Here is a 16477-nt window from a genome sequence, read left to right on the forward strand (position 1 = left end):
AGTAATTTTCTTACTGAATTGAACACAACAGATCCTTCTATTTACTTAGAGGGAAAAAGCACTTCCATACATGGTATTAAGCTTGGATGTATTTCAGCAACCAATACTCATAGCATTTAGTCAGTGTCTCAAATTGTATTTGAGTTGGCCCATTCATATTCCAAGCCTACCAGAAACAAACCTTTTTATCTGTGGGCATCTTCATAAACTACTTCACACTTCCGTTGTAAACTCAGGCAAACTCTTACCTAATGATATCAACCACTATCAAACTTATCATTGAAATCAGAAGATCAGAATATCCATCTCCATCTTGCAAAAGGGATGCAGCAAAGTGATAGCATCTTCTGAAGTAATGGCAAAGAGATTAAAAAATTGTGCTCCATAGGGCTGTAAAATGCTCCATGCAGTACAGCATTGTGTCACCTCTCAAAAAAGCAACGACATCCTCATATGCAACCATGCTGCCAGATGCCAAGTGCTAGGGAGAAGAGCTGTACTTCCCAAAACCCAGGCTGGCTCAAACACTTTTGTTTTGATGACTGATTATCAGATGATAATTTTCTTGATTATCAGAATTATAAGAGATACATTCACTTCCAAAAAATTAATTACCTCATAAAACATTTGCACTAATGTATAACATGTAAAAACACCATAGATGATTTAGTTAACCTATGCTGTCTGGCAGTGTTTTAAGAGGAAACAGTTACCAAGGCTGTCACATGAAAATGATGCTCTGAAAGCAGCATAAACAAGTACTTTCTTTGGGAACAATTACCTCAAGACTGAACATTTTCTTAACATGTGCAGCATTATGCACACCATAAGCTTGACAAAACTGCTGTGGCCTATACCATAGAGGAAGCTGGATTAACAAATTCTACATCTCTCAATTGTTAAAATCCTCATAAACGTAAACCATCAAAAATGAATAAACAAAGATATGACTGTGCAGGTGTTTGAATATATATATCACACTCATAATTCACAGAGCATTTTCTAAAGTCACAGATGGGGATGATCAACTACCACACTGCTGAAGGTGCTAGCACAAGATTTCTCAATGTATTATCAGAGGGGTTCAGACTTGCCCTGAGCTAAGAGGCAAAAGTTATTTACTCTGTTCTTATGGCACTCTAGAGATAGACAGCCCTAAAGCATGCCTGTCAAAAAGCTAAATAAGTAAGAAAGTAGATGAACATTAAGGAGCAGTAAATTACCACAACAGAACCAGGCAGCAAACAGAAGTCTAATCTACACTACAGATGGCAAGGCATCTAGGCTACAGTCTTAGGGGATTTCCTATCTGTAAAGACAGAAAGTAGAAATACTCCAATATTTTAAATAGTAAAAAAACAGCCAATACCTTTAAAAAATACAGCTTATCCCTATGCCTCAGGTAAGTATATCATACTGATTTTTGCCACTCGAGCTTCATTTGGACTACTTCCCTTTAAAAATGCTATAATGAGAAAACCTGACCAGGAAAAAGAAACTTCAGAGATCATATGGGGAATCCTGCAACTGCCAAGGCCTGACTCGGTTCTGCATTCACAAATTCACAAAACCTCAAGTTTTATGGAGACAAAGAGAAGGAGAGGTTTCTTAAAATATGACAACTCCACTTATGTTAACTTAGGACTGTCACTTACCAGTGGCTTGATTTCATCTTCATCTTTGAAATAATAAAGCTGGTCCCCTTTGAGAACAAACCAGCGTGTGTGCCAGGTCTTAACGAAGCCTCCTTGCTTTCGCAGCCATCCACACTTGATGGTGCCATGCCGCCCTTGGCTTGCTGGGGGCATCTCCACAGAGCCATTGTGTTCGTCCATACTGGGTCTGAGCAACTCTCCTGCCCAGAAGAGGAAAAGGGAAAGAAGTCAGATCACAAGTCAAGAAGTAACCTGTTCGTTTTCGACAGGTTTTTGGCATCCTCCAGCTGAGCGAGTACTACCCAGCTACAAGAGAATGCAATAATGATGAAATTAGTTGTTACAAAAAAAAAAACAGAAAAGAGACAGAAGATTTTTTCAGCTAGTGCAAGATATCTTCTTTAGCACTGAGGAAGACATCAGCTTTCTTCTCAAAGTTAGTACTGCTGGATTATGGGCAGTAAGAAGCAATGAACTGACGGTACAACTTCATACTAAAGAAGGCAGGATGATTCCTACTACCCACACCTCATTCACCATTATCTGACGTATCTTTACCAGATAATCCAGCTTCTTTTTTTTTTTTTTTAAAGTAAAGTAATGAAGTTAATCTCCAGGTATGGTGGACAGTAAATAGTTAGATATCCCATCACATAACCAATCCCCCTAACTGGAATTTATCACAGATTAGAATCATAGAATCATTTAGAATGGAAAAGACCTCTAAGATCACCAAGCCCAATCATTATCCTAGCACTACCGAAATGATCATCTTGGACTACATGTTGCTCCTTGCTGCATCCCTGCAAAAAAAAAAAAAAAACAAACCCAAGCCAGCTTGACCTATTGCTGCCACTTAGGCCAGCCTCCAAACAGAACTAAAAGAAAATTTTAGGTAATTACTTGTCTTAGTGCCTTGTTAAGGAAACCAGGTCCCCCAGACAAACAGGAGCCTGACCAAAGTTACAACCAACTTACCACTTGGGTGAAAGGTTTTTGTTTCATTCCACAAACACATTGCACTAGTACTGACACTTGTACATGAGCTAAGTATTTGTATTTTAGCTAGACAAGCAGTGTTAATTGATGTGTATCTCCTTGTTGATAAAATATACCAAAGTATTTCCGTAATACTAAAACAGATGAGGTGCAAGACAGACAACTTTCTACAAGCACTAAGTTCTCACATGTGGGAGTAAGATTTCTGTTAAACTAATGTGATATGCTATACTTCGACACTTTCCATACAAACAACCATATTATTTCTTTTATCAGTGAAATTATTCTCTTCAGTAGCTAGTTCCAGCCACCCAACACATTTTTGTTACACATTATTATATTTAGACATGAAATTAAGTTTATTTGTTGTTTTCCATCTCTCCTTTCCTTTCAGAATCTGCCTACTACTGACCAGACTGAATCAGAAATTCCAGCAGCTGGCTCACTTTCACTAGTTGTTTTTACAGCTGCTTCAACACCAAGATCATAAAAATAAATTGCAGTAATATCAGGGTGCTGGCACCAACACAGAGAACAACAAGGTGCAAACAGTATGTAAATAACATATGACAAAGTGTGGAATTATACCAATGTACTCCAAGCCCTCTCACTCTCATGAGATGAGGCAGAAAGTCATACATTTTCAAGCACTGAATGAGCATATTCCTCATGCTCATCTTCCGAGCAGGAAATGCAACTTGCACTTTCTGCCAGAGTAAACTCTATAGACTTGGCCAGCCTCCAGCTTAAGTAATGATCAGAGTCAAAGAAATCCTACACAATCCATTCACTCCTGGCTGGCTGTGAGCAACATTCTCAGGCTTGCCTGAACATTGAGAGAGCAAATTAAAATACAAGGAACATTCCAGCCTCAGCCCTGCTCACTGCACTGGCTCAAAGATCAGTATCAGTACCACCATTCCCCATGCTCCAAGCAGAAAGGCTGTGCTGGTGCTGTGCACAAACAGCAGGCAAGCATTTCTTCTCAGCTACTGCTCACTTGATACTTGAAACATGGAATTGGGCAGCTCCCACTGAATCTCAGCCCTTTGCCAGGAAATTGTTGGAAAAGTCATTAAAACACAACAAATCCAGTTACATTGAATAGTCACAGGACTGTAACAAGATACATTTGGCAGGAAACCCTGGTTTGCTGTATGATCTTATTCTCTCTGAAATTTCTCATGGCCTAGAGAACACATTTACAGCACACAAAATTGCACCAGCTTTCCCTTCCAGTAACCCATTCCACCCTTGCCATCCAACCACACGCTGTATCTTTGCAGGCCAAGGTCGATCTGGACCCAAACAAATCAAGGTGAGAAGCTCCAGAGCGCTGGCCCCAACCACCTCCTCTGGCCTTACACAATTCTGCTTCCCTTTCTCTCCTGTTGGGAAACACCCCAAGTCTGCACAGAATTTACTTCTCTGCACCAGGGGCATTGAGAGATATCCTGCAAAAGGCTCAGATTTTCCATCAACAGCAGACTCATTTTTTGCTGTACAATATCTGCCATCTAAATGTACACACGTTTGTGTGCCAAAAATCATAAAAGTCTTTACGTCACAAGGGTGCTATATACAACTGGGTTTCAGTGTTTCAACGCTTAAATAAGATATAGCTAGTTTTCCAAGCAATGTCTAATTTTGGGTTCCTTTCTGCTTATTTCCCCTGAGCTGCATAAGCAAAGTGTCTAAGTTTAAGGTTCTCAGCTTCTTTCAGGTAGAGAGCTCTGCCTCCAAGCACAGAATTTCCTTTTGATTCTTCTGTGTTTGGTCTGCCTGAATAAAAACTTTTTAATACTGTTGAGTGAAAACACTGTCAGCAGTTATCCTGCACTACATCTGAAGACACCTGTATCTCTGAGGCAACATGGGACACATTTGTGAGCAGCTGCTGCAAGCAGCAAAAGATTGTCCTACTTCTTCCTATCAGGGCACTTCAAGCCAGGCACTATTCATCAGTTGTGCACAAAAGGAAAACACATCCAAAGAGGTTAAAAAAAAAAAATACTCAAAGAGTTGACATTCCACTACTGCTTAGCAACCATTTTTACGCTGCAAGGAGAGTCTCTCAAGTTCTGTTACAGCAAGGACAGATTTTGAAACATTCCTGCCTTGTACTTAATTCAAAAGCTGCAGCCATGCACTTGCCAGTGGCTCTCCAAACACCTTTGGAACGCACATTATACTTATATCCAGTAGGCTTCCTGAGACATCTGAGCGTCTTTTGTGCTACTGGCAGTAGCAGCCCTAATCACAAACATCTGGCTGAGAATTTCCCATTCTTATGTTTGTCTTATCAGGGATAGGCTGAAGATACTTTGCTTGAAATAATTCACTTCCAAGGCCTACATGATTAATTCTTCAGCCAGACAAAATCATGAAAGCTGTATCAGATTAGAGAAGGCCTGATCCACAGTCCAGCGAAGCCAATGGAAAGACATCAATTCTCAGTGCATTTGGGGATTGGTCCCAAAAAGAAGGAGCCAGTACTTTTGCCAAGACGTTGAGCTCATGGTCAAATATAATACTTCAGTACCTAGGTTGAATTCAGCATACAAACTTTTCTAAGTATGCAGTTTACTTATACAGACCCAAGCATGACTATAAAAAGCACAAATAAAACAGCACTAGAGAATTTTAAAAGACTACTTGAATGCATTCAAACCTTACCAAGTTACAATTAATATCAGTTAGCAAATTCTCTTAGGATTCTTAGGGGAATAGTACCTGAAAACATCAATTTCTGTGTATGCATATATAGCTTCTGTAGTTACGGTGGGTGTTGGGTCAGATACACACTGTGTAAGCCACATAAATGAGATCTGGACACCAGCAAGCCTCTATCAACATCCACAGGGCCAGTGGCATCCATTCTTGTGTGAATCTAGCCACTAAGGGGCATCAAATAAACTCACATTACAGGAATCACGTAATGGATCAGAATATCAAGAAACATGCCATAATATATTCAGGACAGCACTCATCGAAAGCTGGTGGACAGGAAGCTCAAGTGTGCCAGATGCTCTACAGTTGCTGCTGAAATAGCAAAGTAAAGGTAGTGTCTAGGTATTAAGCATGGCCTTTAATACAAAATTCTGGTAAATGAAGGTCTAATGAATCAGAACCTCTTCCCACTCGTTTTATGTCCTTTCTGCAGCCAGCATTGAAGGGAGCTCTGAATCACTCTTAAATGCATAATTTCTCTACTTGCCAAAATGCATTTCTTCTCCACAGAGCAGCAAAGTCATATTGGTTTTCTTACTAGAGAGTATACTTTGGTAACTTGATTATGTCTTTCTGGGTGTCCCCAGAATCCTTCAGTTCCTGCTACATACAGCAAAGCAATTGCTGCAGCTCAGTGACTACAGCTTAGTACCATAATGTACCTTCGGCAGTTGTTTCAAGGTTGATTTCCATTGTTTTAATGCAATCTTCAGATAGACAATATTTATCCTTCCACCACTTTTGCAGTAGCAGGAGGCACAACAAAGCTGTACAACTAAGAGCCCTCTGTCTGTTACACTCCACTGACAACCATAAGCAACTCTGTTCTTTCCACCACACCTCCTAATCTGGCTGACTATTTCCAAGTTAAGATGGACTCCATCTATAAAAGACTCAGAAAACTGTCACATACTTGCATACAGTTGGTCTATAGCTATCTCTTCCCAAGTGCAGATGGCCTGAAATAGTCCGATTTAACAGCAATTGCACAGCACTAAGAAGAGTTTTGAAAGCTTACAGAGGAAGTTGAAAGGATAACACCATCTCTGTTATGTTTCTGCAGGTTACTTATTACACACACTCAGGTTTTTCCTCACTTCGGAGCATACAGCTGCAAGATAAGGCTGATGCTGCCAGTGTGACAGAGAAAGTAAAGGTACGAAGGAAGCAGAGTGGTCACACATCTTACAGGATTCTACCTGGGCTTCCGCTTCAGGCTTGTTCTGTATAAGTGGTGATACTACAGAGAAATTCATACTGCAAGATATCATCTGTTACAATCTGAAAAAGCAGACAAAACAGAATAGATAGAGAAGAACCTCTGGTAGCTGAAGGGTCAAGTGATGTAAGATGGGCAGAGAGCTGCAGAACAGTTGGCAAGTCTCAGGCTGAAATGCTGAGCAGCTAAAAGGTCAGAGAGCAAGTCAAAGGCAGCATCTGGAAGAGCAAAAAGACCTTCCAGCTCCCAGATGTCACTCCCAACTAATGAGCTACACTGCCTCCAAGCATCTGACACTGAAAAACCCCAAATCCTGTTTACAGCTTCATACTTTACATAGAGAGAGTGATCACAAGGGCAGCTTGAAAACAACATAATTCGCACATGCCACTGGTGAATACTTCAGCATTTACAGCATCATCTTACAAAAAGGAATTGATTAAGAGATCAGTCCAAACATGATTCCAGTACATAATCCCTCAAAGTATAAAAAAATATCTGGCACTACTCTTTGTTCTTAAAGACTGACAGCCAAAAGCATCTGGGAATTGAAGTCAGCAAGCTCTCAGACAGCAACGCGGCTGCATGCTCTGCTAGGAAATCCAACACAACTTTCCATGCTGTCCCTCTCTACTCTCAGCAGTTGGAGCTTCCTTTGTTTCTTGTAAAACTGACCAAGATAATTAAGATGTTGCAATTACATTTGCTAGGTATGCAAGCAGGGGAAAAAAAAACAAAAAAAAATATGATTTAGTTTGTTAACAGCAGCAGCAACCTCCTCGCAGATGTGCTGCAATTGACTGCTTCCTCAACGCTTTCAACTCACTTGCTCCTTAGCAAAAAGCTAGAGGTCAAGTAAACATTACTCCCCTTTTGCATGAAGCATGCTCCACAACTAGGTAGAGAAAATTCCTCTGTAATCACCAGGTCCCCTTTGCACCTGCACCAACAGCATCCCAAGAACAGATCTAAGGGCACATGTCTGCAGGTACATCATGTGCAGCATGCCTGCAAGCAAGCATGCTGACAGCAAAGAAGCCATCACAGACTGTATGCAGGTACCAAGCACCCTCTTTTGCAGCACGGTCTCAGGACCACAAATTCAGACAAATCAGAACCAAAGGCTCAGGCTTGGCACACTCAGGAATGTAGCCCCTTCCATTCCTACTCACTTCAGCAGCAGAGCCAATGTTTATGTTCTCCCTGCATGCCAGCCTCAGCAGGACCTAAACTTAACATAGATTTACTTTTGAGCAGGAATCACTACAGCTCTAATGCTTTTCAGAAGTGTTTTATGTGAATGGTAATTGCCTCTGTCACTTGAAAATATTAACCATACTGATGAATTTCCACACTACGGAACTGGAGATAATGCAGTCAACATTTTTAAAAGCATATGTATGTCTTTCCATACAATGAGCCAAAACAAAATAAGCACCATTACTTTCTAGTTGCTATTTCCACCTTCAGCCCAGGAAAGCATTAATGCATGCTTACAAACTTAACATTTCACTTATTTAAAACCAAATTTACAGTAGAGACACAGACTCCAAAATCCTTCATATATTGCAGGAAGCATTTCCAACTCCCAGACCCTATAAACGGTTTCAGTAAAAAAAAAAAAGCTTCAGTGCTGCCCCTTCCAGTAAAGCTCCCTGCTCACAGTATCCCCATCTTCATTAACATTTGGGCAATGATCTTAGAGGTCTCTTCCAACCTGACTGATTCTGTGATTCCTAAGCCAGCCTCAGGACACACAGCCTCGACTCTCAAAGTAGGCTGCAAAAAGAAAAGTGGTTGCATTAACCCCCAGACAGACACAAAGGAACACCGCTACAAACACAGCAGGTCCTGAACCTGCAGGAGTGGGCCAAGGACATTCATATTTATGTAGCTTAATTTGTTCAGCACCTCCTTTAAGAGTGGTGAGCTATCTGGGGTACATAAGGTCCCCCCTGCTGTGAATGACAGCTCATTAACAGCATAAAACAACATTAAGCATAAAGTAGCATGATCTACCTTCTCCTACCAACTGATTTGCAGGGGCACAGCAGGGAGAACCTGAGCTTTGTAAGTCTTGATCTGTACAACAGAGTATCAGCATGCCCAAGGGGAAGGAGGTTACCAAGCACATCCAGAGGGCCTTGCTATTTCATATTGCTGTAGTCAAGGCAACCAGGAACTTATATCCTAGACCTCACTGCAGAGCCATTGCACTCTAGGATTTTTAGTGCCATGTACGTACTGCTGAGAGCTGCTATCTCATTTTTCCCATCTCTTTGGTGGTCACTGTTGAAGAAAAACAGGACCAAGTCAAATTTCTTTCACAGAATAAATAATGAGGTTTTCTGTCTCTCATCTATTACAAATATCAAAACTGTCATAGCAAAAATTTTTTTGGAAGATCCAATTTTTTCACACCTGCAACCTTTATGCTACCTGTAACACGTACCAATGCCATCCTGCACTTCAATAGCAATGTGTTTATTAGTGCAGGATACCACCAGAAGTTTAAATCAGTACCCCACAAATTCAAGCAGCTCCCTTACTCGCCTAAGCACATAAATATAGAATTTGTTTCTGTAAAACACAATGCATTTTGGAAGGTATGAATTCTGTGAGGTGACTACTAAGTGCCATCATCAGCACCACAGATCATTCCATAAACCAATCTTGCACAGTAGAGATGGGTAAAAGTTTCAGGTGTGACTTCCTCTATTTTAAAACTGTATATTATGTGCAAGTTTTCCCACAAAACTGTATAACCAACCTTTAGAACAGAAAGCAGAAAGGCCAGTGTAAGGGATTTTAACTCAAATACCTTCACCCTGAGCAGCACCCTGCGGGCACTAGATTGTGGTAAGCTCATAATTTCAGAGAGAACACCAGAGAAGGAAGAAGGGAAGGCACGCTGATTGTGCACATGTGGGCAAACAGGCATTTCAGGGGGTCCTAAACTCTGTAGACTAGCAGTGGCTTCAAGTACTGAGTGTCTGAAATGCATCTTATACTTCACTGAAAACTTGCACTAGTAAAAAAAAAAAAAAAAAACAACAAACCACTAGATATTACAAAGCAATACAGTCTCACTGATAAGTTTGTTTGCTACCATTTTTTATCCTCTGAATACTTTTTCATTCCACTGTTCCTCCAAGTTAGAAAGTGAAGTACCCTGGTAGCAAGCCTGTAGAAGACAATTCTGCTTATGAAAATTGTCTTGATTATACCAGCTTGAGTTGTCCCTTACGTAAACTTAAACACCAAGTTTTATCAGAACAGATACAAGCTCAAATAAGATTTTTCAGTATATCTCCCAATAGACACAGTGGTTCAAGACTGTACTTAGTCTTTCATGAATGCAAAAATGTAAGCTGACTTTTTCTGAAGCTAGACCAACTGGTGAAAACAGTGGAAAAGACTGCAACAACTGCATTTTCCAGAAAAATAGACACTGGTACTTGGCTTGTGAGGCTGCAGAACAGGCATCCTTTACTTTTTCTTCACATTTCTATTTTTGTTGCTTTACAGTCTTGTCTCTTTGAAGACATAAGATTGCTGGTGCCATTTCAATAGTAAAAGTAAGCATCAACACATCCCAGATGCTGCATTTCTTAACAAAACATTCAAATACCTAGAAAGTTCCCAAAGTTTCAAAAATAGCTTTAGACATAAAATATCCAGATTCAGCAGGCTGAGAAACAGTCAAGCATAGCTGACAGATGTTAGACTTATTTTGTTGACTCCATTTGGCTTCCCTAGAAATAAGCTGGTAAAGATATCTGGAGAAATGCATGCAAAAATCACAGCAATGCTTAGCAGCACCAACTCTTCTGAAATCCTAAAAGTTCTTGTCGGAGAAGCTTGCCTCTTAGAATGGTGAAATTTGCCACGTGCTTCAGTGAAATGACAGTGAATTAAACTGAATTGCTATTTGTGACTAGGATTCAAATGCAGATGTATCATCTAGATTGCTAGGCTGGATGTGGCTCTGGGCAGCCTGGTCTAACAGTTGGTGACCCTGCACATAGCAGGGGAGTTGAAAGTAGGTGATCGTTGCGGTCCTTTTCAATCCAGGCCATTCTGTGATTCTATGATTTATGATTCTAAAATATTCCAAGGCCAGCCTAAGAGTCCAAACATACAATACAAAGATATCAAACTCTATCAAATGCTTTTTCACTGGACATGAGATCATGGACATCAGGTCATCATGCAGGTGCAGGGCAACAGTGGGCTCCTCCACACAACATAGGCTGAGTAGAACCACAACTAGTAGCTCTGACATCAGCCCACTGCACCCGGGCTCAGCCCACACTGCAGAGATGTGGACCATAACCTATAAATAGATAAAAGAAGCTACAGTGAGGAAATCCTCTGTTGTGCACACGGAGGAACAACTCCAATGCAATGCTTTCATTTACAGTGAACATGCAGCTATATTTCATCAGGAATGAAAATGTTTCCGGCATTCCAGCTCTCTGCGAAATTAGACACAGATGATGGAGGTTTTTTTCCAAACACATGGAAGACAATGCAGCTGAAATCTCAGCCGGGCCTTGAGAGATCCTGTACATAAAGCACTAAGCTTTCTACAGCACAAAAGAGATCTAGAAGGCTACTACTGTGCTTTCATTCTGTACTGTGATTTAGGATGATATTATGAGTCTGAAATGTTAAAAGAAAGTAATAGAAGCCTTTCAAGTGCCCTCAAAGTCAGATATCTGCGTGTCATGTATCTGGACAACTTCTGCTTCCAATGGAAGCCTGATCTCTACTTCAAAGAGAGGAAGTTAGGTAAAAAGGGAAAGAATGTACACGTAAGTGCTGGCAGCCCCAGGAAATTCAAGACCAAAGGGCCATATCTATCAATTTCCCAACACTGTAAAGACACACCAAAGACTACAAAATACTTAACCAAGAGCAACTGAAGACCCAAGCTCTTGCATTGCTCCATCTCTGCCACCAGTTCATAATATTTGCTCATTTAATTATTTGAATAATCACACAATAGAAACATGAATTCTGCACATACATTGCTACATAACTTCTGATTGCTGCAGTCAGCGGCTTCGATGCTTGGGATGTTCCAAAGTAGAATGTAAATTTTGCATGTGATATCTTTCTCTGCTACTTTCTGCTGGTTTCAAAATTTCCTATGAACACAACAAGATGGTGTTTTGCAGGAAATGCTTGAAACATTCTCAAAGGAGCACCCATTTCTGGCTCAAGAGTCACAGAAGATTTGCAAATGAGCTTAAAGATAAACAGTTAACCACAGGATTTTCACGCAACCAAGAACTTCGGTGTTCCAATGGTATTAAATACTTCACTAGGATTATTGACCAGAGTATGATAAATAGGACTAGGTCCAGAAGGTTACTGAACTAGCAATGCATAACTCTTCACACAACGACATGATTTCTGTAGGTATATACACACACAGACATATATACCAAAGATGTTGGATGTTAGCAAAGTCTTCCTGTTGCAGTACTGCTGGTGCACATACCATTAAAAAACACACACTGTAAGCAGATGGCCTGTCTGCAAGGTCCTTTGCACAGGAAGTTTAAACCTTTTGTGCTAGAGGGAGAAAAGTGCTCTAAATTGAGTTTCTACAAGCAGTTTTCAAAGTACACTTCTCAGTAGTTTTACCACAGATGGAATTTTCACCTATGGACAAATGGCTACCTTTCAACTATCAGGTTAAGACATAGAACATGGCACCATGAAGGACAGTGTAATAGAATCCTTCTGTTCACACTAAAATGGATTGTTGTTCCCAAGGAAGTCACTAAATGAGCTTAAAATGAACCTGTCTCACAATCTAAGATTTGTCAGCAATACCCAGAGGGCATTTTGATTTGCAACCCTGTAGCAATATACAGTATTACCACTGTCACAGTTGCACAGATCTTTGAAGAAGCAGGTGCAGAAGTGGGTCAACATCAAAGACTTTTTCCAATGGACCTGTCACTGAAAAATCATGCACAGGACAAAAGTGAGCACAAAGATGTACAGCCTCTCCCTGTTTTAAATTGTTTTTCCAACCCTGAAACACTTATGAACCATTTAGTGGAAGTCTGAAAAAGGTACTCAAGAGAAACACTTAGCTTTCCCTGTGATATTTGCTGCAGGTAACAACTTCTGCAAGATGGAAACACGAATACAACAAAGAAACTGAGGAGCAAAACGCACACATCAATTTTAGAGCCTGGTCATTGTCTGTTCAACCCAGAATCCATCACAGAGCAAGGATCAAGTCCTCTCTGAAGAGATCTGCTTTTGCAAGGACAAAATGAGTCTAACAACCAGCCTAATATTGACCCTACACATCCAGAGACTACCACCAGTGCATCATCACACAAATCACAAGAGGTGATTCAAAACATAGAACGTTACAGCCAGCTCTTTCAGCCTAGAAGAGAATAAGGCAGCAGGAAGAAAAAAAAAAACAAAACAAAACAGATAGCTTTTCCATAATATTATAGAGGCAATTTTTACATATGATTTTAAATGAGAAATAAAAGCAAAATAGATATTTATCATGTTTATTGCTTGATGCTGATACTTGGCAATAAATCTTTGTATGTGCGATTTACTGCCAAATTCATGCATAAGCTCAACTACACATAACAGTTTCTGAGAAAATGAATAGCATCGTTTTAAGGTTATTAGACTACAATTATGAACATACTCCAACCAATCCAAACTGAAGTTTCAGCTTCACATTCCAAACCCTGCACGTTTCTTAATATCTTCTCTTTTCAAATTTGATTTCAAATCCTGCTTTTCATTAAAATCAGTGATTTCAGAAACATTCTAATACATGAAAATTCAATGCAGGTTATTATTACTTACATTAGATACTGTTTTACAATATAAGCTGAAAAACAAGCAACTTCATTTTAATTTAAAACTAAAAATATATATTGTGACCATTACTGGTCACAATTACACAAATGAGCATTTTCTGGGGGGAAAAGTCTTCAGGAAAGCGGTTGACCAGCCCTGTTGCATACAGTACCCAAAGGAATATTGCATGGCTCCTAGAAATAGGAAACCAACAGCATTAAATGGTGGCAAACAGTTTCAATAATGCATCTTCTATGCAGACAGAACACTACCCTTATACTTGGAACACGCAGGCAGAAATCTGACCCAGTACCCGTGTCACGCTTAATATGAAGGACTAAGTCACGGTTTATCCCTTTTATTACTCAATTGAGAACCACACAAAGCAAAAGAGAAATAGAAGGAAACTGAGAAAATGTCACCACAACGGACAGACAAAAGGAAATCTAGACACATCTGGATGTTATGAAAGCAACATATTTTCAACATGACTTTCCATTCTTCTATCTGGCAAATGTGTATTGCATGTGTGAAAACCTAATCCTGAGTTTTTTTGAATTACAATGCAGAAATACAAAATACCCCAGAAGAACAGTCAAGCTTTTGCTGGTGAAAACAAAAAGCCCATGATAAACAGCATAGCACAAGATGAAGAATGTTTTAAAAGGAATAGATTTAAATACATTATTCCAAAACAAAGCTGCCCTAGTATCCTCCATGCAGTTAGATGCACAGTTATATCTGTGCAGAAGAAGGAAGGGCACAAGCAGCTCTCACAGCAGTATAACACTCCTGAGAAACTGCTGCAGAGCCTGGGGTACCCCAGCAGAGATCTCATATCTGGGTTTTGGAGAAGCGTCCATCCAGAATGCACCTCAGGGCCCCAATTTTCACTCAAGCAGGCCTGCAGTGAAGGTTATTCCATGCAAACATTTAAAGCTTCAGTCTGCAAAGCGAAGCCTTCACAAGCTGTTTTGACATCCCTAAAGAACGTGGTCATTTGGAAGCAATTAAATATTTTACACAGCTCAGACTTAGTCCAGAGTTTTCCTTTCGATCCTAACAAAATTGTTGTTCTTGGATAGTAGTGTAACTTCAAGATGTAAAAGATTATTTGATCCTCAAGAGAAGCGCAGGAATCACTTCTGATGGTGAAAGAACAAATGACATTTATTTCAGCCTATTGCTTGCAAGAAATCTACAGTTTGAATACACATTTTGTCTTCTCTAATTAAAATAGTCTGAAAGGAATATAAAGTAGACATAGATCTCTCTCCATTACTGTTTCCTAACAGCAGTAATATGTAACAAATTATTTCTAAACTTGCTCTCCAATTCAATCTGAAAAATAATAAATCATACCAACGTATTAGCAGCTTATTTGGGGTGTTTGATTTTTGGAGACAAAAACAGCTTGGAAGGCACTCAGGACAGAGGAATGAAGATGAGTATTTGGTTGTACTGAGGCCGTGACAGCCAAGAAAAGAATACAAAACATTCCACAGATGTTTAGAGGGTGCAAATAGCAAGAAGAAAACAACTTAAAGGGGAAGATGACAAACATTGATGCACTGAGGCAGGAAAGGCAATGGCTCATGAAGACGTGATGGACATCAGCCATGTCCATTGACAGCTCTATGAATCAGTGGAGTCATCTTCCCACAGCATGTGCAAGCAAGCAAACACTGCCTCATTTAGGTAGCAGAAACAAAAACCGTGCTCCATGTCTCAGCAAAAGCCTTCCCACATCTCTCCACTGCTTCAGAGCAAGAAACACAGGCATGGTGAGCACAAGTGTGGTTACTTTTTCCATGCTCCACCTTCATCCACATACAGACTAAACAAAATGCTCTGGATCATATTCACACAACTTCATAGTCCTGACAACTACAATACCATCAAACCCAAAGCTTTTGTGATGATCCCATACATAAACATATCTATATTCTGAAAACAGGATTCTTTTACTGTTTACCAAACTATTTCCCAGTATTGCTACAGCCCATTTTTTAAGTTTCCCAGAGGTTTGAGATTTGCATGGTTTCTCATCAAGATCACAGTTCTAAATGTGGTTGCAGTGTTATAAAAACACAGCAGTTCAGGTCAAAGCATCTTAGTACTCCTCACTGGTAGTTATTTCTATTGCCTAGATAAGAAAAAAAACACAAGTCAAAATTATTTTTACAATGACGATAGCAAACCTGCACAGGTTGAAACATCTTTGAGCACTGAACCCAATCCCTGCCACAAGCAAGCTGTCAAGATGTCACCAGCCACACCTGGGGCAAATGCTTCAAGCCCCATGCTAAGAGCTGCTGTGAGGGAAAGGGATGTTCAACAGTTCCAGCAAAGTGCTGTTGATCATGGAGCTCATCCCAAACCTATTGATGCACAGGTATGCTCCCCGAATACGTACATAATTTACTCTGGCCCACTGTAGGCAGGGGCTGCAATGAGCACCAGCTTGTAGGTAGCCTATGAAGACACGTACACCTGGAAACGTCTTCACCTTCCGATATCACAAGATAACTTTTTACTTATTTACTCAAAATTTGCCAACCCTGCACAGCCACAGGAGGGCAAATGAAAATCTGGCTCTCTAGAAGAATGAGAAATTATTTCTTATAATAGCATTCGTATTTAGCCACTGGAAAACCTTGGAAAAGTTTACTGTATCTCAACAACAGTAAAACACTTCTGAAGAACAGCTTCTCTGCGTTAGCTGTAGGAAACAGCAGCAGTACTAGCATAACTATGCAAAAAAGCACAAAGTTATCCTGTAGACCTTAGCTCTGATTTAATTACTACTGAATAAGGAGTGAGACATTCACAACATATTTCAAGCCTATTTGTATGGCTTTTAGAATGTTGCAACATACACAAAATGAGAACAGGAAATTAAGGACTACCCACTAAAAAGAGGGTTTCATTTTAGGCACTGCTCAGAAGAACTGGCAGCTTCAAGTTCAGCAGCTTGCCATTACACTGAAGACAATTCACAAGGCACTGCAGCAGGGAG

General features: G+C 40.1%; 1 protein-coding gene across 4 annotated transcripts in view; it reads right to left on the reverse strand.

Annotated features, from left to right (window-relative positions):
- Window positions 1–16477, reverse strand: part of ARHGAP24 (Rho GTPase activating protein 24) — a 204312-nt gene that overhangs the window by 126704 nt on the left and 61131 nt on the right. For all 4 annotated transcript variants that reach the window (XM_048942899.1, XM_048942900.1, XM_048942897.1 and 1 more), the window contains exon 2: window positions 1656–1855. In XM_048942899.1, the coding sequence (XP_048798856.1) occupies window positions 1656–1835 (180 nt within the window). In that variant the 5' untranslated portion in view covers window positions 1836–1855. The remainder of the gene's footprint in view (window positions 1–1655; window positions 1856–16477) is intronic.

This window comes from Lagopus muta, chromosome 4 (genome assembly GCF_023343835.1).
Source record: "Lagopus muta isolate bLagMut1 chromosome 4, bLagMut1 primary, whole genome shotgun sequence".
In the NCBI taxonomy this organism is placed as follows: domain Eukaryota; kingdom Metazoa; phylum Chordata; class Aves; order Galliformes; family Phasianidae; genus Lagopus; species Lagopus muta.